Source organism: Stegostoma tigrinum, chromosome 1 (assembly GCF_030684315.1).
Source record: "Stegostoma tigrinum isolate sSteTig4 chromosome 1, sSteTig4.hap1, whole genome shotgun sequence".
NCBI lineage: Eukaryota > Metazoa > Chordata > Chondrichthyes > Orectolobiformes > Stegostomatidae > Stegostoma > Stegostoma tigrinum.
The window spans coordinates 100,402,974-100,430,290 of NC_081354.1; the positions used below are offsets into that span (position 1 = coordinate 100,402,974).

General features: G+C 40.2%; 1 protein-coding gene across 13 annotated transcripts in view; it reads left to right on the top strand.

The window, feature by feature from the left end:
• The window catches only part of LOC125451149 (LIM and calponin homology domains-containing protein 1-like), a 375,919-nt gene extending 349,122 nt beyond the window's left edge, over positions 1 to 26,797 (top strand). For all 13 annotated transcript variants that reach the window (XM_048527931.2, XM_048527949.2, XM_048527976.2 and 10 more), the window contains 9 exons: positions 499 to 591; positions 3,704 to 3,883; positions 8,584 to 8,795; positions 11,876 to 11,994; positions 13,213 to 13,372; positions 17,798 to 17,878; positions 18,099 to 18,207; positions 20,463 to 20,565; positions 22,379 to 26,797. In XM_048527931.2, the coding sequence (XP_048383888.1) occupies positions 499 to 591; positions 3,704 to 3,883; positions 8,584 to 8,795; positions 11,876 to 11,994; positions 13,213 to 13,372; positions 17,798 to 17,878; positions 18,099 to 18,207; positions 20,463 to 20,565; positions 22,379 to 22,404 (1,083 nt within the window). In that variant the 3' untranslated portion in view covers positions 22,405 to 26,797. The remainder of the gene's footprint in view (positions 1 to 498; positions 592 to 3,703; positions 3,884 to 8,583; positions 8,796 to 11,875; positions 11,995 to 13,212; positions 13,373 to 17,797; positions 17,879 to 18,098; positions 18,208 to 20,462; positions 20,566 to 22,378) is intronic.
• Positions 26,798 to 27,317: the final 520 nt, after the last annotated feature.

Here is a 27,317-nt window from a genome sequence, read left to right on the forward strand (position 1 = left end):
AAGATGAAAGACCATCGGAATAATTTTGTGACATTTCTAACATTCACTGTAATATGTCCTAATTATACATTTGCAAAGTTATGTAAATATTATACTTAAATATTTTCTGGGTGCTCCAACTTATTTTAGGATGGACTATACCTGTTCTGTAAGTATATCTTACATGTTATGTATTTTAAAATTGGTGGTGGCAGTAATATTGGATGCAATTAGCATTCTCACTCTAGTTAATAATCTTTTAATATATTTGGTTGTCTTGCTTGAATGTACTCTGAAATGCTGAATGCAATTACAAGGAAAGTAATGAACTTGCTAAATTTCCATACACTTCATTACAAGCAACAAATAAATCATTTAATAACTAGCTTAATGACAGTTTCACCAAAAGAGACAAAGGCATGAGTCTGTGCGAGGAAAGCTTAATAACTGATCTATTCCTCCAAGTTTAACTCATTCATTGGCAATGAAAAGTGACATCAATGTTTTACTCTGTGACAGGAAAGGTACAGAAAGGAGCAAGAAAAACTCCGCCAGGAATGGGAAAAAGCACAAAGAGAGGTTGAGGAAGAGGAACGCAGATATCATGAAGAGGTAAGCAAGGAATCAATCCACTGTTTTGTGGACCAATGCTCAACTTCAGTTTTGAAATCACTTTGCTGTCACTAAAATTTCAGTCGCTTTATATAATCCCACTGACAATATGTTTAATTGGTCTGTAAACAAATATTATTTAGTACAGCATGAGCTTTTATCCTTCCTTTGGATCTAGGGTACAAGGCTAGGGTACAAAAACAAAAATTGCTGGACGAACTTGGCAGGTCTGGCAGCATATGTGAAGAGAAAGCAGAGTTAGCATTTCAGGTCCAGTGACCCTTCTTCGGAACTGATTGTGACTAGGAAAAGGTTTTTATAAATGTTAAATATTGGGGTGATGGTGATGGGGGTAGGGGATAGAACAAATCAACAAGAGGCAGTAGAGCCCAGAGAGCGAAGACAGTAGTTGGGCAGACAAAGGAATGGATAATGATGAGCTGGAGAGAAAGAAAAGCTGCTAATGGGGATCATTAATGGATGAAATCGGCCGTGGTGAAAGCCTGGTGTGTGGGAGTAGGGCAAGGACATGGAGGAAGGTGCTCAAGCCCAAACATTTTTGATCTCGATATTGAGTCCAGGAGGCTGCAGAGCCCACATGCGGAAAATCAGATGCTGTCACTCCGGCTTGCACTAAGCTTTGCTGGAGCACTGCAGCAAACCCAAGACAGAGAGATGACCAGGGAACTTGGTGGTATGTTGAAGCAGCAGACAACTGGAAGCTCAGGGTCATTTCTGCGGACAGAACATAAGTGTTCTGCACAGTGGTCATCCTGTCTTCATTTTATCTCCCAGTGTAGAGGAGACCACACTGTGAGCAGCAAATACAGTGGACCACATTGAGTGAAGTTCAGGTAAATTGCTGCTTCACCTGGAAGGTGTGTCTGAGACCTTGGATAGTGAGGAGGGAGGAAGAAAATGGGCAAATGTTGCACCTTCTGTGATTGAATAGGAAGGTGCCTTGGGGAGGTGTTGGGAGTCAAGAGGAGTGAACCAGGGTGCCCTGTAGGACTGGTCCCTGTGGAAGGTTGACAGGGAAGGGGAGGGGAATATGTATCTGGTGGTGTTATACCACTGAAGATGGTGGAAATGATTCTCTGGATGTGGATGCTAGGGGGGTGGAAAGTGAGGACCAGGGTATGCCATTGATGTTATGGGAGAGAAGAGAAGAGGCCTGGACAGGAAATGGGTTGGACATGGCTGAAGGTCAGACGAGACTAGGGTGTTTATCTTTGCTGACAATAACAAAGGGAAAGGGACAGACATATTACCTTGTCTTCATTGTTTCCCGAGCATCCGAGTAAGAGTGTGCACACTAAAATGCCATAACATAAACAATGTTTAAAAAAATGACCCATTTATGGTCATTTCTAAAATGAGGGTTTGATTATGTTTCAATGCGACATACCTCACAGTCAAACAATCGACTGACACTTATTACTAATCTGTATGTCAGAAATAGGTACTCGACAAATGAACTAGAAAGTAGATCATTTGCATGAACCTTTCTCCAGCACAAATCATTACCTTCAAAACAAAAGAGAGAAAAAGTCTCTGAGATCACAAAGTGTGGGGCTGGATGAACACAGCAGGCCAAGCAGCATCTCCCCTGCTGTGTTCATCCAGCTCCACACTTTGTTATCGCGGATTCTCCAGCATCTGCAGTTCCCATTATCTCTGAGAGAAAAAGTCTCTCATAACTTTCAGCCGTCTAATGATTGTTTTTTTTAAATCCTATGCTATGGGTATGATCGTTGCTGAGGCCAACATTTCTTTGCACATCCCTAATTGAACTTCAACAAATGGTGGTGAGCTGGCTACAACTGGGAGCCTTGTTAGGCCATTTCGGGGGGCAGTTATGAGTCAACCACATAGCTGTGGGTCTGGACTCACAGGTAGGCTAGACCACCAAAGGACAGCAAATTTCCTCCTCTGAAAGAGTTTTACAATGATACAGTAATTTCATGATCATTATCAAACTATTCCAAATGTATTGATTTATTTAGCAAATTCCCATGGCTACCCGAGTGGATTTGAGGTCATGTCTCTGGTCCATCCATCAGCATCCATCATTCATGAACATCAACTAGCCACAAAACGACATGACCCACTATCACTCATATCCTTACGTACAGATAAGGAAGGACACCACTTTGATTGGGACAACACATCCATCCTAGGACAAGCCAATCAGAGACATGCACGAGAATTCCTAGAAGCATGGCATTCCAACTGGAATTCCATCAACAAACACATTGACTTGGAGCCAATCTACCATCCCCTGAGAAAAAGAACAGGAAATGACATCACCAACCCAAGGAAACCTAACCAGATAAATAGAAAGCGGGACATAACACCAGCGCTTCGTCGAAGGCTCACTGATGATGTTACCTAGAATGGTGACGAAACGTCTGAAAACTAACCTTCCAGCTCAGCGAGCAAACTCACATCCAGAACCTCAACATGAGCTACAAATCTTCTCAAAACTCACTTTCCAATATGTGTTTAAGAGTGAGAATTTTTGTAAGTTCATTGGTTTTCCATTGATTGCAGTTTGAGAAGGTCTCTGGGAAAACATAGAATAGTTATTGGTTTGCACAATATTCTGCTTCTTCCAGAATTGCTGTCACTTTTGGTGCAATCATGACAGTGAGCATGGATAATTTTATCATAGTTTTCATCACAATCTCATGGCCAATATTTTGTCTATGATATATAAGGTTATCCCTTTAATAAATGTGATAGTGATATCTACTGATGAACACAAGCACTACAAAATCTGATTATCCTATTAACTGCATCATGATCAATGGAGAAATTGTAATTTAGTGACAAGCTGGAATAAAAAGTTAGCCCAGTAATGATTGTGTAATGAAAATAATTTGCTCTTAGAAACCATCAGGCTCACCCATTTTCTTTAGGGAAGGAAACCTGAGATATTTAGCTGGTCTGGCTTGCATGTGTCTTCACACCCTTAACTGCCCTCTGGATGGGGAATAAATGCTAGTCTAGTCGGCTAGCCCATATCCCATGAACAAAAAGAATTGCAAAGAAACTTTAGAGTACTTATACACAACTGTGATTCACATCTTTCCAACTTTACATTTTCTAGGAACGTAAAATCATTCAGGAAACAGTGCCACCCCTGACTCCACGATCACCAGCATTGCCTATCAGTCATCCCAATGAGTGGATCTGCCCGTCAAAAACTGAGGGAGACTCTCATTCTGAGCTCATTGAGGATTCCTCCATGCACCTGGAGAACAGGAATGTCCAATTGCAGAAAGATGCAGTAAGCTGGTTTTGCTTAGAGTGTGTGGAAACATTTAATTCTGTAAATGTATCACTGACTATTTTAGTGTTACGGTTATCAGAAATACTAGATTCCTCATTTGATTCTAGCCCTGTGCATGACGTTTGCTTAATTAATTAATAATCTCGTCTTAATCTGAAAGACAAATTGTTTAAACTTTTATTGGATTTCTAGGAAAAATAACTAAGAAGACCATATCATCTCAGTGTGCTCATGTAGCAGCAGGAAGAAATGTCCCCTCAGACACACAAATAAAAGGAAAGTAGTTGTGACAAGGCCCTGTCTTCTTAGTGGATCCCACAATGTATTTATCTGCATTTATCATTTCTTAATTAATGATCATAAAAGCTGAGATATAAATAAGTAAGTGATATGGATCAGGGGAAGCAGAATATTCAAGAACCACTTGTTTTTACAATAATCTAGCAATTCATAATCATTTTTATTAATGGTGCCAGATTTAGTAATGTTGCCTGTACAATTTAACATGTGGGATTTGGAATCACAACTGCTGGATTTGTTTATCAATTCTTTAATGGGACATAGCTGCTGCTGGCTGGTCAGCATGTATTGCCCATCCCTATTGCTCCTGAGAAAGTGATGGTGAATTGCCTTCTTGAGCTACTGCAGCACCTGTGCTGTAAATGGACCAACAATGCCAGTTGGGAAGGAATGCCAGGATTTTTATCCAGCCACAGTGAAGGATCGGTGATATATTTTCAATTCAGTGAGTGGCTTGGTGGGGAACTTGCAGCTTGTGGTGTTCCCATATATCTGCTGTATCTGTCTCCCAGATTGAAGTGGTTGTGGGTTTGGAGAGTGCTATTTAAGGAAGGTTGCTGAATTTCCGCAGTGCATCGTATACATAATGCACACTGCTGCTCCTGAGTGTCGGAAGGAATGAATATTAGTGAATGTGTTCGATCAGCAGGCTGCATTATCCTGGATGGTGTAAAGTTTCTTGTGTTGTTGGAATTGCCCTCATCCAGACAAGTGGGGAGTAATGGAACACACTCCTGACTTGTGTCCTGTATGTAGCAGACAGACTGTAGCGAAGTCAGGAGGTGAGTTACAAAATAGGATGAACATTACCCTTTATTTGCCTATCATTTAAACATCTATATGGTATAGTACCAACAGTTATCCTAGTTAGAATATTCCTTGGATAGGAACTTAATTACTGCAGGACTCTGAGTGTCTGATCTGCTTTTATAGCCTCTGTATTTAAGTGGCTAGTTCAGTTCAGTTTCTGGTCAATATAAACCCCCAGGATGTTGATAGTAGGGGATTCAGTCATGATGACGCTATTCAATATCAACTGATGATGGTTAGATTCTCTACTGTTGAAGATGATGATTGCCTAGCATATTATGTATGTTACTCACTACTTGTCAGCCATTGCCTGGACATCATCCATATTTTTGCTACACTTACCTCAGTATCCAATGAATTATGAATGATGCTGAATATTGTGTGATCGTTGGTGAACATCCCCATTTCTGACCTTATGATGGAGGGAAGGTCATTCATGTAGCAGCTAAAGATGGTTGGGCCTAGGACACTACCCTAAGGAACTCCTGAAGAGATACTGTGGAGTTAACCTCAACAATCACAACCATCTTTCTTTTCACCAGCTCCAACCAGCGGCGAGTTTTCCTCCTATTCCCATTGACTTCAGTTTTGCTAGAGTTCCTTGATGCTGTGTTCAGTCAAATGTAGCCTTATTGGGGCATCCCATGGCCAGAGGTAGCACATGATGGCTACCTGTGGGCTTTTAGTTAGCATAAATACGGCAGAGAAGATTTTTAGCTGCAGTGACATAATTAGCTTGCCTGGTTCAGCATTACAGTGAGATCATACGCTAGGACAATAATAGCTTTGAGAAGAAGATAATTCCAAGGTAACGGGGTCTAGGCAAAACAAAGAATCTTACAAATTAATATACAGGGAGTTTTGTACAACCCATAGCTGCAGATGTCTGTAAGAGACAGTCTGATAAGAGATGTCTGGGAACAAACATGTTGAAGTTTGTAGTTTAGCAAGAATTAAAAGAAAAGTATGATCCCACAGTAACCGAGACAAATGATAAGTTAAAAGGAGAACGAGATTAGGTCTTGTAAAACCTTACGAGTTCAGACAAGTTCATTGAACTGTGAAAGTGATTGAGTTTAAGCCTTATTAATGGACTAGATGTTGTCTTATTAAGTAAAGGAGTTAGTGTAGAAATATTTAGCGTAGAGTCAGCAAATTTCATCTTTGAAGTCAGCATGTGACTAGTATGAGTTACATCACAGTTACAGGATGAAGGGCCAGTAGTGTAGAATTCTTTTCTTTCTCTGCCATGAAGTATTTCAAGACGCTGGTCATGGCCGGTCATGGCTCACATCAACTCCAGTGTCCCAACATGACTCGATCCCTTACAGTTTGCTTCCGACATAACAGGTTCACAGAGGATGCTATGTCCCCAGCCCGCACTCATCCCTGCAATGTCTGGACAACAAAGACACCTACGTCAGACTCCTGCTTGTTGACTACAACTCCACCTTCAATACCATTATCCCCTCCAGACTGTTCTCAAAACAACATGACTTTGGTGTCAGCTCTGTCCTCTGCAACAGGATCCTCAGCTTCCTGACCCATAGGCCACAATCAGTGAGGATAAACTCCACAATAGCACTCAACCCCCAACTGTACTCCCTGCACACCCATGACTGTGTCCCTGAATTCCAAGCAAACACCATCTACAAGTTCGCTGACAACACCATTGTAGTGGGACGGATATCTAACAACGATCAGTCAAAATACAGAAGGGAGATCGAGGACTCGGTGATGTGGTGCAGTGAAAACAATTTGTCTCTCAACATTGGCAAAGCTAAAGAACTGATCATCGACTTCAGAAAGAAAGGAGGAGAACACCCCCCCCCCCCATTTACATCAATGGAACTGAGGTTGAGAGTGAAGAGCATCCAGTTCTTTGCAGTGACAGTAACAGGTGACCTGTCCCGGACTTCCCACATAAATGTAACAGTCAAAGAGGCACAATAACGCCTATTCTTCATCAGGGAGCTCAGGAAACTTTGCAGGTCCATAAGGTCCCTCATCAACTTCTACAGATGAACCACGGAAAGCTACTGTCCGGGTGTATAACGGCCTGATACGGCAATTGCTTTACCTAGGACCATAAGAAACTACAGAAGGTGGTGTGCATAGCCCAGACCATCACGAAGCCAACCTTCCATCCATGGACCCTATTCGCATGGCTCGCTGTCACAGAAAAGCTGCCAACATCACCAAAGACCCATCACACCCTGGTAAGGACCTCCTTCAACCTCTTCCATCAGGCAAAAGATGCATTAGCCTGAATACACACATCAGCAAGTTTGTGCTCCTAAGATGCTGCTTGGCCTGCTGTGTTCATCCAGCTCCACGCTTTGTTATCTTGGATTCTCCAGCATCTGCAGTTCCCATTATCTCTGATACAATTTTAACCTCACTGTGAAGCCTCTTCCAAGGATGCCTAACCTGAAGAAGTTGCCCTCCTTCCTCTGGAAGCTTTTGTGCTCCTGAGATGCTGCTTGGCCTGCTGTGTTCACCCAGCTCCACATTTTGTTATCAGGAACAATTTCTTTCTGTCCATTATCAGAGTGTTGAGTGGACTCTAGCCTCAAATAATGAACCTGTATGCATCTAAGCCTTTTGATCTGTACATCCTTTGCTTGCTGTGATCTGCCTGCGCAGCTCGTAAGCAAAACTATTTTGGTACACATGACGATTAATCAATCAATCAATTTTGTTTCAAACTTTAAAGAGTGTATTGCTGCCACGTGGACAATATTAAAGCAAAGACATAACAAAGTGTAGAGCTGGATGAACACAGCAGGCCAAGCAGCATCAGAGAAGCAGGAAAGCTGACGTTTCAGGCCTAGACCCTTCTACAGAAATATTTTTTCTGTAGAAGGGTCTAGACCTGAAAAATCAGCTTTCCTGCTCCTCTGATGCTACTTGGCCTGCTGTGTTCATCCAGCTCTACACTTTGTTATCTCAGATTCTCCAGCATCTGCAATTCCTGCTATCTCTGAAACAATATTAAAGCAAAGCTGATGTTTAGCATGAACCATGGTTTGTCATTGTGCTAATTCGTTAGTTATCAAAAGATAATAGTTGTAATGAATACGAAAATGCTGGAGATGCTCAACAGGTCTAACAGCATATGTGAACAGAGAAGTCAATGCCTTAGGTCATTGACATTCCTCAGAAATGGAAACATTTTGAGATGGAGCAGATTTAAAGCCAGTACAGGGACATTAGTTAGGAGCTTCCACAGTTAACATATCATCCTCCAACATTTCTGCCCCTTCCAGTGTAATACCACACCAAATGCAATTTGAAGCTGCTACGCCATTCAGCAAGGGTCTGTTTGCTCTGAGATACCTAGCCCTTTTCACTACCTTCCATCCCTTTCCCATTGTACCTTTCCACCCATGTGTGGGAGATGCCACACCGGCCCACGGCCTCTTCTATTTCTCATTACCTAAGGTACCAAATGTTGTATGAATGCCAGTGGTGCTTAGCACTTCTGTTTTTATTTCAAATCTTCAGTGACCACATTATTTTGCTTTTGTAGTCGACAAATGAATACTATTTTAATTCAAAAACGCAAATGTGCCTTTAATTGCTAGCAAATGGTAGAAGCAGAGAGTTGGCAAGCAGAAGATAAGGGACAAATGCAAGCAGAAGAGGAGCAACAAAAACAGCTGTGGGAACCAGCAGAGTCACAGACCCTTAAAAAGGATGAGACGGAACAACAGGACAACTGGGATGAAACTTGGAAGAACAAACTGGAGACACAGCACTGGCAGGAGAGTACACAACCAGAACCTGAAGAGCAAAAGTATGTATAAGTAGAAAAAAGTTTGCAACTTTCTAGTTCTCTAGATCTATACTATAGTTGTATCACTGCTTATTTCCCATTACTACTTTTATAGTTGTATAGCAGGCACATTTTGATTTGCTTGTAATAAGTCATTATTTGTTTAGGCACTGAGAGTACCAATTAGATATATCTAATTCTGACATACTAATGACCTGGAGCCTTTTAAATCTGCCAAAGATCAATTTAGAAAAGGAGTAATCAATTAACAACAAAGGCAAATAACAAATAACATCTGTTTCTAGTATGAGTTCATTTGATCGTAGTAAGGGTAGGAGATCAGTGAGCTCAATGTAAGACACACTTCATTTTCTGATTACTGCAATTTCTCCTCATTGATTTTCTATTTAGTGTTTGGAAAACCAAGTGCATTTTAAATCGAAAATATCGTGCTTCGGTCACATTCCCCAGTCTGTGCTGCCATTGAACCAGACCCAGCAGCAGGCGTGAAGTCCCTGAAAATGTACTGACTAAAGCATTAAGAAAGCTGCAAAGCAGGAATTTTGGCCTGTACACCTTTATTATCCAAACTGTACTCTCATTAAGCAAGATTGCATGAGTGAAGTGTCTGAAAATTCATGTTCTGAGTTTTTCAATGTTGAGCTTTAAAGACAAGGAATATTCCCAACACAGCATTTAGATCAAAAAAATAAGGTTGCGTTAAAATCATAAACAGGAAATTATTACGTAATGAATAAAAATGGTCCCTGTCTATAGGCCCCAAATCCTTTCCTGTATGAAATGAGCTTGAGTTGACTCAACTAATTCATATTGGCCATGGACCCATCATATAAGATTGTCCCTAATATGGCACTGACAGAGAATCTCACATAGAGAAACTGTGGGACAGGTATGATAGAAAATATGAACTTTCACTCAGGGAAAGGGTGTTCTTCTGAGATTGCAACTGTAGGACACAGTTGGGCTAAAGTAAGGAATAATCTGATGAATGTTTTGTGCTGATACTGGATGTCCAAAGTATTCCAAATCTCAGTCTCCTTCCCTTGACAAGTACATTTGTCTTAAAAATGTGCAAAATCTTCAGCACAATCACACCATGAGCATTGGTTGATCAATGGCTATTATTTCACCACAGTGTGGTGGGTCCTCTTCAGGTTCAAACTCAGATATGAGACCAGCCATCCCTCTCAACCCCACCTCCTTAACTTGACACAGCCTGTCCGCCTTCTTTCCTCACCTATCCACCCCACCCTTCCCATTGACCAATCTCTGCAACCCCCAAACTACACCCACCCATCACCATCCCACCTACCTTTCCTGAGCTCCACCCCTCCCTCTATTTATTTCAGAGCTCCCTTCTTCTTCCCCAGTCCTGATGAAGGGTCCTGACCTGAAACATTGACATTCCTGCTCCTCAGATGTTGTCTGACCTGCTATGCCGCTCCAGCTCCACATTTTATCCACTCTGACTTCCAGCATCTATAGTCCTTGCTATCTCCTCAAACGCAGGTATGTATGTTTAGATTTTAGGCAGCACAGGATTACCGTTATGGTCTGGTGCCTAACTCTGAAAATTATCTCCCTAGCATTCTTAAAAGCACAACGTGTGAATATTTTGACCTCCCATTAGGTAATTAACCAATCATTCATTATTTTTGTGCATGCGGTGTATCAAAGTATTTACAAGGTTTTAGATTTTTGCCCCTAAGATCAAGAAAGTTTAATTTCTGCTGTTTAACATATTCACATTCTTTAAATAAAAATTCCATGCCTCCAGACAGAAATGAAGCTTAAAGAAAATGAGATGTAGGTGAATAACCTTGTTTGAAAGCACTGTCTCACCCCGGTGTTGCAGGAATGCAGAATTATTTTTAAAATTAATTTTGTTTTAACCTACCATGTAAGCGAATATATTAAAAGAGTTTTCATGAGAAATGTTAACTTGTGTTGTGCCACTGAAAATTAAACCTTCATTAGTCTGTACAAACAAACTCAACCAATATGGTTAGAATGGCCTTTGTAGCTAAAGTTCTGTATTTTAACTGGAAGATAAATTTCACTGGAAGACAAAATTGGCACTCACCCCATTTTTATTGCAACAATTATTACGATTTTTGGATAATTTTTTGATAAGCAACAGTTTAGATGTGGTGCATTAATTAATTAGACAAAGAAGGAAACTATATGACCCTTGACAGCTTAGAACATTTTACTGATCCTGGAACTGTCCTACAGAATGAAAGAGTAGAGGCAGCACACTCCCATGGCCTAGTCTTCCTACACCCTTGGTCTCGATGCCAATAGACTTTGTTCTTCCCTTGGGCTGATTTAAGGAAATCTCTGGATTTCCTACGAGGAAATGGGATGGTTCACCTCCCTGGATCTTTGTGTCCCTTCCTCCCCTCATGTCCTTGTTAACATACCTTTATTTTTGCGCCTATCTCAATGCTATCTCAATCACCTAACTCACCGTTGCTTCTGGCCATGGGACAGATACTCTTCAGTCATTGTTACTGTTGTCTACTTGCCTACCTCCATTTGAAAGTTAATTTACCATTTTTTCTAAGTACAAATGCTTCTGATTTTTGATTCATTGCTCTTCTTTATGTTTCCTATCATTCAGTAACTTTAGTATCCATGTTGCTACTATCCCTTTTATTCCATGACATAAAACTTTGCTCGCAGATCTGTTGAGCAGTACTGTAACAAATCTCTTTTGGAAGTCTGTGTAAATTACCTCAGCAGCATTAGCAACTCTCTCTGTTACTTCTTCAAAAAACTCCAACAACTCAGTTCAACACAATTTTACCCTAAATTCCATGCTGGATCGTCCTAATGAACCACATTTGTCTATGTAACTATTAATTCTATCCCAAGTTATTCAAACTTCCCATGGATCTGAACATTAGGAGCAACTGGTATGAAGACTGTGCAGATAAAATTTAAACTGATCTTTTCTTTTCGATAATGCTTCAACATGCATTGTTCCACTACTGCACTTGCTGAAAGTATGAAAAGGGAACAACTGACCTTGGATTTATGAAATAATTTCCAATAACACTTGAGTTCTGTCTCAACAGGTTGAATGCCCAATCTGAAATACACACTTTACAAATGGATGAAGAGACCATTCGTGAAAGACAGAACCAGGCAGACTGGCAAATACCTTTTGCAGATCAGGAGAAACTACCAGCTCAAGGTTAGGCATCTTCTACATATCTTCTGGATCTGTGTTTGCTTTTTGAATTTCTTGTTGACAAATTGCTAAAAGGAGACAAAAGGTCAAAGCTTTTCATTTTGCACTCATCAGGACTAGGATGCAAGAAACCGACTTGAAGAAAGGGACACCAATGTATAAAGCATGAGAAGAGGATGCTAATTGGTCGGGGTCATCATTAGCACAGAAATATAGCAAGAACAGTTAACTGTCAATCTTAATTCTCAGGCAAAGGCAGGTAGATTCTAGCAGGGTGTTGCTATGGTGATACAGCATGGATTGGAAGTCTCTACAGCCTTCTTTTTCATGAAAATGGTGCAATGTACGTACAAATTCCTTCTAATTCGTCTCCAGGGTTTGTCAGAACTGAACACTACAAGTAAGTCTTTAAAATGTAGATTGTTTTGGTAATACACAAGCCATCGCTATCCAGTATTTTTCATGATCTCTTCCTGGTACTTAGGCTAATGAGCACTGTGTTGGACAAATTTTGCCTAGTCCAGCCAAGAAACTACTCATCAACTGAAGTTGTTAGGCTTGTACAGCCCCTGGCATTCTACAGTAACCTGTTCAAAATTCTCTGAAAGCTTCCTGTATAAATGAGTGATATTTCAGCTGGGTGGTTGTACATATACTAGTGGAATCAATAGTGATAGCTGCACAATGAAAATGTGAATATGGTGAGAACAGTAGGTCCTGCATGGACTTAGCCCAACACATTATTCGCAAGGCCTCTTAGCAAGCCTAGGTTTACAATGTACAACTACTGACATGCTGCAGATAAATATCATGTTCACAGAGATGACACTGGTCAGTAACTACCTTCTTGGTGAATTATATTAAGTGATGCTATACAAGAGATCATTTGAGCAGGGCTACATGTGTTTAAGAAAGGGTATTAATGGGGTGTTTGTGGTCCAAAATGACATGTTTAATGCTGTACGATGTTGTGATCTGGCTATTGTCCATGCCATCCCTCTACCTAACATGATGATCAGCATGCAAGGAAGAGGGCATTGGCGGGTCTGGATTCCCTACATCTTTACGTCTCCCAACTCCCACTGTGCCTACAACCAGGAGTTTCATTTAATTGAGATGAAATCATTCTGTAGGTTCAAACACAATTTATTGTTTTCGGATGCATGTTAATTCATGGGAATCCCCATTTATGTCACACATACCCTTTTATGTTAATTTCAGCTGCGGGATCCCCAGTATTTGCCAGCAGATCATGGAATGCACAGGAACTTCCTTCGTTCCTTGAAATTCCAAGAAAGCAACAACAAGGAGATGTAGTAAAGACTGGGTCTCTGGACAGAAGCTGGGCTCTTCAGTCTAATACAATGGAAAGAAAAAACTGGTTGGTGGTCAGAGTATTCTGTTCGATTTTTTCCAGAACTGCATTTTATATTTGATATTGTGAACCTTGTATTAGTTTGGCAGTAAATTCTTCTGACTAAAAAGGTGTGAAGCCATAGGGTTCCATTATGCATTGCACAATACTGTGCCTCTTGATGATGCTGGACAAATCTGCTGATGCTTTGGGAATAGAAGCTACAGTTGTGACAAGATTAATGCTGCAATATCTCCAGCTGCTGTGGTCCCAAACTCTGGAATTCCATCACTTAACCCTTTTTATTTTGTGCTTGTCTACTCCTATCAAGCGGCCTTCTCAAAATATTCATATTTGATCTCACTTTTGGTCATCATCAAATCCTGCAGCCTCTATTTCTTGGTTTTAATTATATTCACCACACTTCAGCACATTTATTTTGTTAAAGGTGCAACATAAGTTCAAGTTATTACAGGCTACAACAATGTGGATTGAGACAAATTCACTTAGATACTGTGTTCAGTGGTGAAGCTATACAACTTTTCACTGATCTTGACAGATATTGACTGCATGAGCTCTTTGCAGTAAGTTTTTTTATTTATTTGACATCAGTTTAAACCTGGCAACAAGTCAACGAGATTTCCAGGAAATCAGCAACAGTGATGTCATCAAGTATGGTAAGCAACCTACAATGCTGAGTGTTTTCACAAACAGGAAACCATAGAGTCATACGGCACGGAAAAAGACCCTTCGGTCCAACCTGTCCGTGCTGACAAACTTTCCCAAGCTAAACTAGTCCATCTTGCCTGGGTTTGGCCCATATCCCTCTAAACCTTTTAGAGATAGTAGGAACTGCAGATGCTGAAGAATCTGATATAACAAGGTATAGAGCTGGATGAACACAGCAGGGCAAGCAGCATCAGAGGAGCAGGAAGGCTGATGTTTCGGGCCTACACCCTTTTTCAGAAATGGGGGAGGGGAAGGGGGTTTTGAATTAAATAGGGAGAGAGGGGGAGGCAGATAGAAGATGGATAGAGGAGAAGATAGGTGGAGAGGAGACAGACAGGTCAAAGAGGCGGGGATGGAGCCAGTAAAGTTGAGTGTAGGTGGGGAGTTAGGAAGGAGATAGGTCAGTCCAGGGAGGACAGACAGGTCAAGGAGGTGGGGTGAGGTTAGTAGGTAGGAGATGGGGGTGGAGCTTGAGGTGGGAGGACGGGACAGGTGGGAGGATGGACAGGTTAGGGAGGCAGAGACGAGCTGGGATTGTTTTGGGATGTGTAGTGGGAGGGGAGAGTTTGAAGCTTGTGAAGTCCACATTGATACGACCCCACAATCAAAGATATTTTTCCCTCCCCACCCTTATCTGCTTTCCGGAGGGACCACTCTCTCTGTGACTCCCTTGAACGCTCCACACTCCCCTCCATCCCCACCACACCCGGCACCTTTCCCTGCAACCGCAGGATGTGCTACACCTGCCCCTACACCTCCCTCCTCGACCCCATCCCAGGCCCCAAGAAGACCCTGTACATCAAGCAGATGCTCACCTGCACATCTGATAATGTGGTATACTGTATCCGCTGTTCCCATTGTGACCTCCTGTACATCGGGGAAACCAAGCAGAGGCTTGGATCTATCCAAATGCACTTTAAATGTTGCACCTACACTTGCATCCACCAATTTCACTGGTAATTCATTCCACGTACGAACCACCCTGTGTGTGAAAAAGTTGCCCCTCATATCCCTTTAAATCTTTCTCCTCTCACCTTAAAATTATGCCCTCTGGTATTGAACCCCCCACTGTAGGGAGAAGACTTTTGCTATTCACCTTGTTTATGCCCCTCATGATTTTACAAACTTCTGTAAGGTCACTCCTCAACCTCCTAGACGGCAGTGATAAAGATCACAGCCAATCCAGGCCATCTTCATAACACAAACCCTTCAGACCCGGCAACATTCTGGTCATTCTTTTTGGGAACCTCTCCAGTTGAATAATATCTTTCCCATAGCAGGGTGACCAGAATTGAAAACAGTGCTCCAAAAGCGGCCTTATCAAAGTGCCTCAACATGACATCTCGACTCTTATACTCCAAGGCCTGAGGAATAATGGCAAGTGTGCTAAACAGCTATTTAACTCTTCTGTCCACTTGTGATACAACTTTCAAAGAACTATGTGCCAGGAATTAAATTGCACCGATACCCTTCATTTCCAATTTTACAGACAGTGGAAAATGATTGGGACACCTGCATGGGATTAAGGCAGAAGATGAAATATAAATTTTAAAAATATTATTTTAATGGAACCTGCATCAGCAGGTGGCAGTATTAAGAGAGAATAGTTCATACAGTTGTGTTGGAATCTTCAACAGCAGGTGGCAGTCGTGACAGAGGGCATTGAGCAGGGCAGCTGGGGCGCTTTGAAAGGAGGAAAGAGTATCTTTGGGGGATGGAAGCATAATGAGAAAAAGGTTCAGACAGCCAAAGGATTTTCTCAACCAGACACAAATCACATGCTTGATTCCATGGAAATACTATCTTTTCCATATCTGACCTTAATTTCCCTTTATCTTTGTAATGGCCTGATGATGCTAGTGGACTAATGAATCCCTGCATCATGATCTTTCAGTTGTCCTTGTGTCCAAATCTCATGTTACATTATTTCTATAATATGGGATATTTTTAAAATCATAAAAAAGGCATGACATACATCTAAAGCTAGTTTTCCAGGGACAGAAAAGTTTCAGCATTAATTATGAATTTCGTACATTGTTTAAAAACTCAGTTACACTTCATTCAACAAGATGTAACATTTTCAAAGGTGTTTTATCTTGAGAATAATAGTGCGGAAAATTCTTATAGTTCAATGATATCTACTTGGTTGTAGTGTGTAAGAACATCAACAGTGCATCCTATGAAGAAACGTAGGAACACTGACAGCACATGTTGGATTTCTACATTGAACTGCACATATGCATATTCGAGAGGTCATTATCATTTTCAAAGGATCTGCGTCAGCTGTGGTTTGCATTGGTAGAGCATTCACTTTTAAATGACAATGTTCTGCTCCACAATCTCAGCATAAAGGTGTAGGCTAATTTGCTCAGGGTATGCTGTTTTGTTAAAGGTGTAATGTTTTAGACGAGGTACTTAACCAAGGTGTTACCTTCTTTCTAAGATGGACATGAAAGATTTCAAAGCTCTACTTCAAAAATAACTGAGAGTGATTTCTGTGCCTGGGCCAAAATATATCACTCACATTATCTGGTTCTTGTAATAGTGTTAATCGTGGATTTTGCTGAGCGCAAATAAACTGCAGCATTGCCTATTTTGTAACGATGACCACATTTCAAAAGTATTTCATTGTCTGTAAAGCACTTTAGAGATATCCTGTGGTCATGAAAATTACAATATAGATATAAGGCTATTTTTCTTCAGTGGCAATGAACACTAACTGTCTTGTCTTCATTACTACTGCAAAAGCTGGGCTAACATACGCCTAGTTTATCATTTGCCAGTTTCATCCTTGACTCATGGAGAGCCTATTCTGGATAATAAACCTTGCTATTCATACTCATTCAGTACACACTTCACAACTGAGGATTCAATAATGCTGTCCCTTTCCACTGAATAGCAAATGAAGTTTTAAAGGTTCTTAAAGTACTAGACTTCAAAATTCAATTGTTAAGTTCAAACAAGCATTTATTTGGTTGTTTGGAAGTCTGCAAATGCCTTTAAGACAATGCATCTGTTGATAGTCTGGAGATCTGTGTTGAACACAGAACTTTGGAGGTGTTTGTTGAGAAATAATTTGACCCCCTCTAATGTTGCAAACTTAATGTAAAGCTTTAAAAAAAGTATATGGGTTTCTCAAAAATAGAGAATCATTATCCATATGCTTTTCCTGGCTCGTTAAATTGTTGACAGCAGTCTTATGAAAGGGGTCCCAGTCTCATTTCTTGATGTCTGTGCTGTTTTTTTGATGAGATAGGTAACCAGAGAATTTCATCCATGCTCAGGTTGACGAGGGATGGTGGATGTCACATTCTCCTCAAACCATTCCATGGTGCTCATTAGGTGCCATTTACTTTGAAGTTGTTTTTTTATGTGGGCTACACATTCCTTCCTTTTTGTAGCATGTGACAACTCACAGCATAAACCCATGATGTTCCACCTTCTCAGAGAGGAAGATAGCATGTTTGAAGGAGGTAAAGGTCAAGGCCAAGTGTTATGTTTTGACCAAAGCTGCCATTATGTCAGAGCTTCAAACAGTACACTGAGCCTTTATGCACTGTCAGTGTGGTAGATAGTATCCATTTATATACGGATTTCTGAAGAATTTCATTTAACTTGATTTGTTACTATTTTCTCCAGTTATTAACCAAATTAATTATTGATCTCATATAAATCGAAGTACGTGAAGAAATTGACAAGATTTTTGTTTTTTTCTTCTCCTAGGTCGGGATCTCATGAAAACTTACAGTCAGGCCAATCTCTGCCACTCCCACACTCATCTCTTCAACTTCAGGCACCCAGTAGGTGGGCATCACAGGATGGAGCTGTGGCACAACCAACTAACCTCTGCTAAGTTGTAGTATATCACTACTGCCTAACACTAGTTCAAAATATAAGCATATAAGATTGCTATTACTGCTATTAATATGATTCAGAATATTGAGGTCAGCAATAAAAGATATTTAAAATGTTTCATTCATTGAAGAAATAACTTTGAGCATTGCTTCTCACTCTTGGTCTGTAGATCAATCAGCGGGAAGAAGTTATGCTCAACTTGTGGACTTCCTCTTGGAAAAGGTGCAGCCATGATTATTGAAACACTCAGTCTATATTTCCATATTCAGTGTTTCACGGTGAGTTTGCCTGCCTGTCCTAGCTCATGAAACTGTACAACTAATTGGATAGAAGTCTGTGTTGATGGTGATCATAAATATATCATAAGTATATCATTCTGATCACCATTTGTTACAAAAAGTTATTTGTAGAAATGATCATAGAATTGATAATTTCAAAAAGTGTGAACAGATTATTTGACCCATCAAGCCTGTTGCTCTGATACTCTTGCGTTTGTGATGACACCTGCAGCTTCATGTTATGTTTTTAGTTTCAGCATATTGAAAATCTCAATGCAATCTAGGAATCTGGAATAAAAACAGTATTAGAAACTTATAGTGAACTAGATTTGGCAGTGAGGCTTTTCAGGCTTCTGGTAAGATGATGCTTTCATGTTACATCACTGATAAAGTTGACAAACTTGATAGCTTTCAGACATAATGGGAACTGCAGATGCTGGAGAACCCAAGATAACAAAGTGTGGAGCTGGATGAATACAGCAGGCCAAGCAGCATCTCAGGAGCACGAAAGCTGATGTTTCGGGCCTAGACCCTTCATCAGAGAGGGGGATGGAGAGAGGGAACTGGAATAAATAGGGAGAGAGGGGGAAGCGGACCGAAGATGGAGAGAAAACAAGATAGGTAGAGAGGAGAGTATAGGTGGGGAGGTAGGGAGGGGATAGGTCAGTCCAGGGAAGACGGACAGGTCAAGAAGGCGGGATGAGGTGGCAGGTAGGAAATGGAGGTGCGGCTTGAGGTGGGAGGAAGGGATGGGTGAGAGGAAGACCAGGTTAGGGAAGCAGAGACAGGCTGGGCTGGTTTTGGGATGCAGTGGGGGGAGGGGACGAGCTGGGCTGGTTTTGTGATGCAGTGGGGGGAGGGGAAGAACTAGGCTGGTTTTGGGATGCAGTAGGGGAAGGGGAGATTTTGAAACTTGTGAAGTCCACGTTGATACCATTGGGCTGCAGGGTTCCCAAGCGGAATATGAGCTGCTGTTCCTGCAACCTTCAGGTGGCATCATTGTGGCACTGCAGGAGGCCCATGAGGGACATGTCGTCTGAGGAATGGGAGGGGGAGTTGAAATGGTTCGCGACTGGGAGGTGCAGTTGTTTGTTGCGAACCGAGCGGAGGTGTTCTGCAAAGCCGTCCCCAAGCCTCCGCTTGGTTTCCCCAATGTAGAGGAAGCCACACCGGGTGCAATGGATACAATATACCACATTGGTAGATGTGCAGGTGAACATCTGTTTGATATGGAAGGTCATCCTGGGGCCTGGAATGGGGGTGAGGGAGAAGGTGTGGGGACAAGTGTAGCACTTCCTGTGGTTGCATGGGAAGGTGCCGGGTGTGGTGGGGTTGGAGGGGAGTGTGGAGCGGACAAGGGAGTCGCGGAGAGAGTGGTCTCTTCGGAAGGCAGACAAGGGTGGGGATGGAAGAATGGCTTGGGTGGTGGGGTCAGATTGTAGATGGCGGAAGTGTCGGAGGATGATACGTTGTAACTGGAGGTTGGTGGGGTGGTGTGTGACATATCAGTTCCCTCTCCCCACCCCCCTCTCTGATGAAGGGTCTAGGCCCGAAACGTCAGCTTTTGTGCTCCTGAGATGCTGCTTCGCCTGCTGTGTTCATCCAGCTCCACACTTTGTTATCCTAATACACAGAAGGTGCCTTGTTTTTCTGTGATGTTTATATTGTTTGCCCACTTATTCATGCAAATAATATGTTCCTCAAGCCATTTCAAAGGTGCATGTAACTACCATCGGTGTCTATGCCACGTCCTCGGATGCATCAACAAAATGTTTTCCTTGTCAAAGATGTAAGAGAGATTCATCAACTTCTTTTAAAGGAAAAGAGAGTAATTATCAGTGCATATGTGCTCACAGAAGAGATGTGTTCAGAAGCACATGTAACCTAAAATGAGGGCAAGAAAGCATATATACTCTCATAAAAACCAAAAGAGCTGCTTTGCTGTAAATCAGGAACAAAAACAAAGTTGCTGGAAAAGCATCTGTTAAAGAAAAAGCAGAGTTAATGTTTCTGGTCCAGTGACTCTTCCTCAGTTCCCCAGTTCTGAGGAAGGGTCAGCAGACCCAAATCGTTAGCTCTGTTGTTTCTTTCACAGATGCTGCCAGACCGGCTGAGCTTTTCCAGCAAATTTGTTTTTGCACATGTACTTTCATAATTAATACTTGTTCATTTCTTATTTTATAATGAATCCTGATAAACTGATAATTTTTTTTTAGAATTAAAATGGCCTATCAACTTGTTTTGTGATATTACAGTGTGGCATCTGTAAAGGTCAACTTGGAGATGCAGCCACTGGGACAGATGTCCGGATTCGGAATGGGCTTCTTAATTGTAATGATTGTTACATCAGGTCCAGAAGTGAGTTACGTTTGAGCACTGTGTTTCATGTAAAATATTCCTTTGTTTCATGCTGAAAGTTTTCAAAGGTCCTATCCAAATATGTGTGTGAACATTCAGCTTTGCTCTATCCTTTAATGAGATGATGGTTGATCTAACTCTATTACCAGCTCTTCATTCCCACCTTCCCCCAATAACCTTTGACTCCGTTGTTAATCCAGAATCTGTCTATCACTGCTTTAAAAGTATTTAATGCCCCTGCCCCCACCGCTGTGTGGAAAAGACAGTTGCAAAGATGTACAACACTGTGAGAGAAAGAAATCCTCCTGCATTGTGAACAGGAAACACATTATTTTTGAATTGTGCGGCCTCCAGTGAATATAGGCCCAGTCTGTCCAACCTTTTACTCATAAAAGAACACTTCTATCCCAGGTTATAAGTAGAAGTTCAAATAAAAAGGCTGCAAGACCCAAAGTTAACAGCCTACTCTTGTGTGCGTTTCTTATGGTCATATGGTCACATGGTCATATGGTCTCGTGATCACAGTACTGAATTCCACAAGAGCTTGACATCAGTCGTCCATTTTGATTACAAGCTTCCACCGCTTGCCTGTGTTCTTGTTAATTTTACTCTTGTGTTACAAAGCTGAAGGATTATAAATAAAAACAATGCAAGACCCAAAGTTAAATACCTCTGGTAAACATTACAGCATATGCTAATCAAACAGATTTATAGTAATAAATAATAAAAAGTTCTTTGTATAGATTACAGCAATGGCATTACACCTGTTAACCTTTCGGTCTTGGTGATAAATATTTCACATTGATTGAAAAAAAAGGAATAGTACATTATTGCAACCATTTTCACCCTTGTTTTCACCTTCTCTAGTTGCCGATCCTTGACCTCATGAGTTTCTTGGTAACTGTTCTGAAATGCAATGCTTCACATTTTAAACCCGTTTGTCATATCTAGCTATCCATTGAATTATCACAGATGGTAAACTTAACATTGATAATGTGACGATGAAAATTAATAATAAATTTTTTTTACTATATGAAACACTCTACTTTGTGCTTTATGACAAATACCTATAACAGGGGACTCAGAACAGATTTCTTCAAAACGTCCTGGTTCAAAGCTTATTCTATTTACTTCTTGCATTCTATTTTCTGCAAGCAGGCCATTTTTAAAAGTGATCTGGTTAATTCAGCAGTTATTTAAAACTTAATTTTCATTAACGGATTTTCTTGTGGAACATTGTATAACCTGTAAATTTATTACTTGGCTTTCTAAATGACCTTAACCTACGAGCAAAAGCTCTCTTGACTTACTCCTGGCTTATAACAAGAAAAGAAATAACATCTGCTCATGATTTTGAAATGTTCAACTTTCCTGAATGGGAAATTGTGGGCTTCAAGTGTGTAGTTTGGCAGTATTTATTTGAGGTATGCACAAAATAGAAATACTTTCTCTACTCTTAGTTACCTATTTAAAGAATTCTTAATCATTTCCAAAGTTGTTTTTAAAAATGAATAGAATACCAGTAAAAAATTAAAATGCTTCATAATGAAAGTGAAGTAGTAGTAGAATCTTGCCCCTGCAAAACTGGAGCCAAGCTGTTTAGAATCCCAGTTCTAAAATGGCAGTCCCTTCAATGTTAGAATTTGATGCCCTCAATGATGTTAGTTGAACTTAAATCACTGAGTGATTTCATCATTGTATTTGACTTCTATTCAATGCTGTATTTGCAGCATTGCGATGTCCATATGTATATATTGACTGAGACGAACTTCAACTGAATATTGCTTACTTTAAAAATGCTTACATTTTTTAGCTGCTGGACAACCCACTACTTTATGACTGTGCCACATGTCAATCAGCAACAGCAACTGGATGTTGGGAAGAATACGGATGGCCCATGCTCAACGCTGATCATTGTGACGATTGTTTCATGGACAATCGTGGATAGAAACTGTCATGCACTGGCTTCCTCATTAGAAGAGCTATCATTTTCCAAAGTAGCTTCTACCTACATTGTTACTTTGGCAGTCTACGCCTTGGCTCATTTTCAAACTTAGTGGAACCACCATTCTTTTTGCTCAGAGTTACAGAAGTAGCATCCTAAATTTCCTGTCAAATAAAAGCTTTTAACTGGATTCAACACCTATTTAATTAATGTTGTGTGATATATAATTTATTTGTTGCCTCTTCCAATTAATAAAACACGTTAAAGGTGCAATGATTATTGGAGTAGATGAATAAAAATGGGGACTGAATCTTGTGAGCTCCACCCATGACAAGTTTAGTGGTAAGGGAATGATGACTTGGTGGAAAGATGGGAACTTGCTTTCGTCACAACTAAATCCATTTACTACCCATTTCAGGGCCTAATGCCCCCAGCACTGGCATAAAACTAGGGTAGGAAAAGGTGGTGAAACCTGTCAAGCTAGGAGCACAACTACCATACCACATGTTTGCTTTCAGACTCTGGGGTGTGGGTGATGCGGTAGAAGAGTGATGTGTGGATCCCTCATTTAAAGGCACTCAGTGCCTGATTGTGAGATCTGCTATCAGCAATGAGGGCTTTTTGACTCCATAACACTGCCTTTGCTGTAACCCATTCTTACCCTGAACCCACTCTCCCCATCCTCATTGGTGCTCAGGCTCCCCCTCAATCCAAGGCCTCCAATGGGTAGATCATGTCAACAGTAGTATGAGCCCCCATTGTGCCAGTTCTGAATGCAGAAGCGCTGCCAGCCTCCGATTGGCCAGTAGCTGTTGGCCGGTGGGTTACCCACCCCTGGGGTAAAGTACCTGGTTCAGTACCTGGCAGAAGATCCTCCTAAAATGACATGACATGAGCACCTCATTGTCTCTCTAACCAATAGCTAAGATACTCCCTTGCCTCCACAAGATTCTGCCCTATGTTTGTCCCGTATAGTGGATAATACCTGTCGTCTTCCTTTTTCTGGAACTAACTTGAGCCATCTGTGTAACACTGAGGAGACATAGAGATCATTCTAAACGGATAGATTTGCATTAATTTTGATATTATAGATTGCTAAGTAATATTGTGTTTGGCATCTGTATAAATGAATAATGAGGCAATAACCAAGTATTTTGATACAAGATTTCACCAGCATACGTCTGCACGATTTAGCAATGAACCAGACATTGTATTTCTTTTTGAAAAAAGAAAGTTGAGATATTTATCTTTTAGGGAAATAAGTGCCCCAGTCTGAGGGAGATCTCTTCAATTTGCTGTGTTAGGAAGGACCTGTTTTCAAATGTGAATGGCCAATGGTTCTAACATTGCATCAGGTTTTTGCACATGTTCATCACAGGCTTCCTCTCATCTATTTTTAGCCAGTTGAGCTAAGTTTTTATAAAGGAGCATCCAGGTGGATATGATCTTCAAGTTAATGATTAATTAGTAGACTACTAACAGGCTGCAATTCATATTCAAGATCACAAAAAGAATTGACTGTTCCACACCTTGTTGAGTTTTTCTGGTACAGCATTGACCCCAGTCCCTAAGTTTTATGTTGGCTTGGTACCTGTGGATTTTTTTTCTTCCATAATCTGGTATATTTCCTCAGAGTTAAGATGCGCCAAGAATTAATATAATAAAATTCAAGTAACTCAAATGCAATATTCCTGCATGTATTCTTACCATTTGAGCTATGAATATGGCCTATGGTGCCATTTTACATTCTGAATCTGGCGAGACAACGATGAGCCACAAGTTTGAACTTTTACATTTTTGCCTCAAACTAAGTCCAGTGATTTGTCTAAAGTGCAAGCATCCCTGTATGTGGTGAGTACGTGAAGTAATTAAGGTTACAAAATAGTATCAAATGTTTTGGTGTTTATTACACCTTTTATTTTAAAACATTCTACCTATTATGAACCATTGAAACTCTGAAACATTTTAAAAAGTGAAGCTTTCCAAGCAGAAAAAGAATGATTGCATTCAGCAATTTTAAATCATCTCTAAATCTGTCTGATGGAACATTCTGCAAAGCTGCTGAGGAAAGCAATTCTTTTTTTAAAAAAATACCATTAGAGATACCACAGACTTTTCAAATGTCACTGTTCTTATTTTGTAGTCAAATGAGGCTAGCCAAGTAATCACAACTAGTCTGAGATTTGCCATGATTCCTTGCTTAGCAATACACTTATATTTCAGGCAGATACCTATGAAGTGATGCTGAGGAGAAGGAAAGCACCTAATTAGCCAGCTACATAGTTCTTACTTTAATCAACAGCAATACAAAGTCAGCTCCATACTCGCTGAAGCTCTTGATTTACATTCAGTAGGATAAATGTTATAGTCCATAATCATTTAACATGCAAATAAATAAATCCCTTCTTCTCTAGCTCAGCTATAATTATTTCTTGAAGTTACATGTTTGACAATTATTTATTGAAATAGATAAAGCTATGTTTTGCATGCTAGTCAAGTCCTTATGCTGAAGTACTAAGTGATAAATGTTTGCTGTATTTTTATTTGTAACCATTTTTGGATTAACTAGTGGAAGAATATTTTATTTCTTCCACATTAAAACTGTGCCTTAGAAAATGCAGGTTGTTGCACATGGACTGTCAAAGTGTTGAGCATCTGCAGTGAATGTGAAATAATTGGTATCCGACTCGAGAGGCATCTTTATCAGCTCTCAAGTGAGCTGGGTACAAGTGATACTGCAAAGGAAATGACATGAAGCTGAGGCCTAATTGATTTATCTCATGTGACCAGTTCATATTAAACTGAAGTTTCCTACTCTTCTGCATGGTTTCAGCAAAGGCTGATGTTTATCTTGCAGTCTCTCTTTTGTGTAAAATATATGGTTCAGCACTCAAAAGATTTTTAAAGAGGACTTTTTACATATTCTTGTACATTGTTTTCTCCTCAGAAATTAAAGAAGTACAGAGGAAGTAGTAATGCATATATTGTAGCACATTGTACCCCTGTTCCAGTAGCCCCATTTGCAATTCTCTTCATCTTAAGAAAAAGTTTAAGTTGTGACAACTTGAACATGGCAATAGTCACTAAGCATTTAAGTGGTAATATTGAAACTTTTTACCTGTGCAGTAAACTGTTTCAGTACAGCTTTATATTTAATACAGCGTTAAGCATTAATATTCAAAGCCAATGAGTAATAGTACTTAGAATATGGGCTGGATGATACAGTAAGCAATATTGAAAATGAATGATAAACAGGTTTGTATGATATTCATCTACTATTTTAAGAAAGTTTTATGGCTCAGTAGATAGTGTCCCTTATATGTTTTAGATTCAAGCTCCATGTCAGGATTTGAAGGCCAAAAGAGATGCATTTGTAGCATTGACGAGTTGAGTATCAATCTGTAAATCTTTGCAACTCATCAGTAGCAGGTTATAAAAGTAGGAAAGATTCTTGGTCAACTGTGTGATGAAAAGGAGCCCCTGCCATCACTATTCATAGCCCCAGAGTAAAGCTTGCATATAAAAAATGCATAATGCTACAGCAACTCAAACTCCCTAACAGAACTGTAACATGCTACCTTAAAGACGTTAACTCATTTAAGACAAAAAGTAGAACATCATAAAATGTATTGTGCTCATCAATGAGCAACAACAGCAAATTCTCAACTAAAATGTTAATATAGCTATTTACAGAAGTGAGCCATAACAGAGGTAAGAACACTTTGGATTACCAAAATGCATATGAAAATACATACTCAATAACAAAATAATCATTTTTTTCTTTGGAAAATGACATTTTGTTTTACAAGATTCCACTGTATGTATGGTTGACTTTTACTGATTTTGAGGAAGTCCATACTTGGTTTATAAATCAATAAAACTCTCGTAAAATACCTGTTCTTGTGATTACTCTTCTCATTTTGTCAGCAAGACTTGTCAATTCATGCTTGCATGATTGGACGCAGTGTCCTTCTAGAAGCATGTGATGTATCTCTGCCAGCGTCTACTATCATCTGTGTAGAGAGTTGTTGGGTCTGATTGTATGCCACTAACAACCCTTCTCCAAATCATACTTAACCAAATATGGACTTGGACTGGTGATTTTTAGATGAATAATTGTAGCTGGGGCTAGTAAATAATTGAAGTAGTCTGGTATATGCTACATTCAACTATTGTGCCACATGTATAGTGATCTGCCTCTTGAAAGAAGAAATAAATTGTGTTCAAATAATACAACAGCTTTTATAGTGAATGTATGTCGTTTATAAATAAAACGTTTAAAAATAATATTGTTACAATGTTTTATTTTCCGCTGATTGAGCCATCTTAATGTACATTTTTCTTAGAATGTTCAAAGCCTCAGGTCTGCACCAGCTTTCTGCAGACTTAGCCATTATACACTTCTATGTGCATCTAAAATTAGATTGTATTTGAAGCCATTGCTGCCACTAGGTGGAGAACCACACACATATTTTCAGAATTAGTGTGCTACTGGGCTATGTCACTCCAAAGCAATATTGGAGCACCTGCCCATATATTCACAGGGGTGGAAAATTTGGAATATCCATGCCAATGTAAAATGAGGGCTTTAATCCTCCAGAATACAGGATTGGAGCTTGCAGTAATCTACCATTATAATACAAATGTAATTGTTGTGGAAAATTACATTTTGTTACCTGAGTGCTAGCATTTGTTTACAACTTCAATATCATCTTCTGCCACTACCAGGGTGATCGAAGTATGACTAAACGAAACTTGGTTCTTCCTCAGCCAGTAATGTCTCTGTGCCTATGTGGAGTAAGACTGG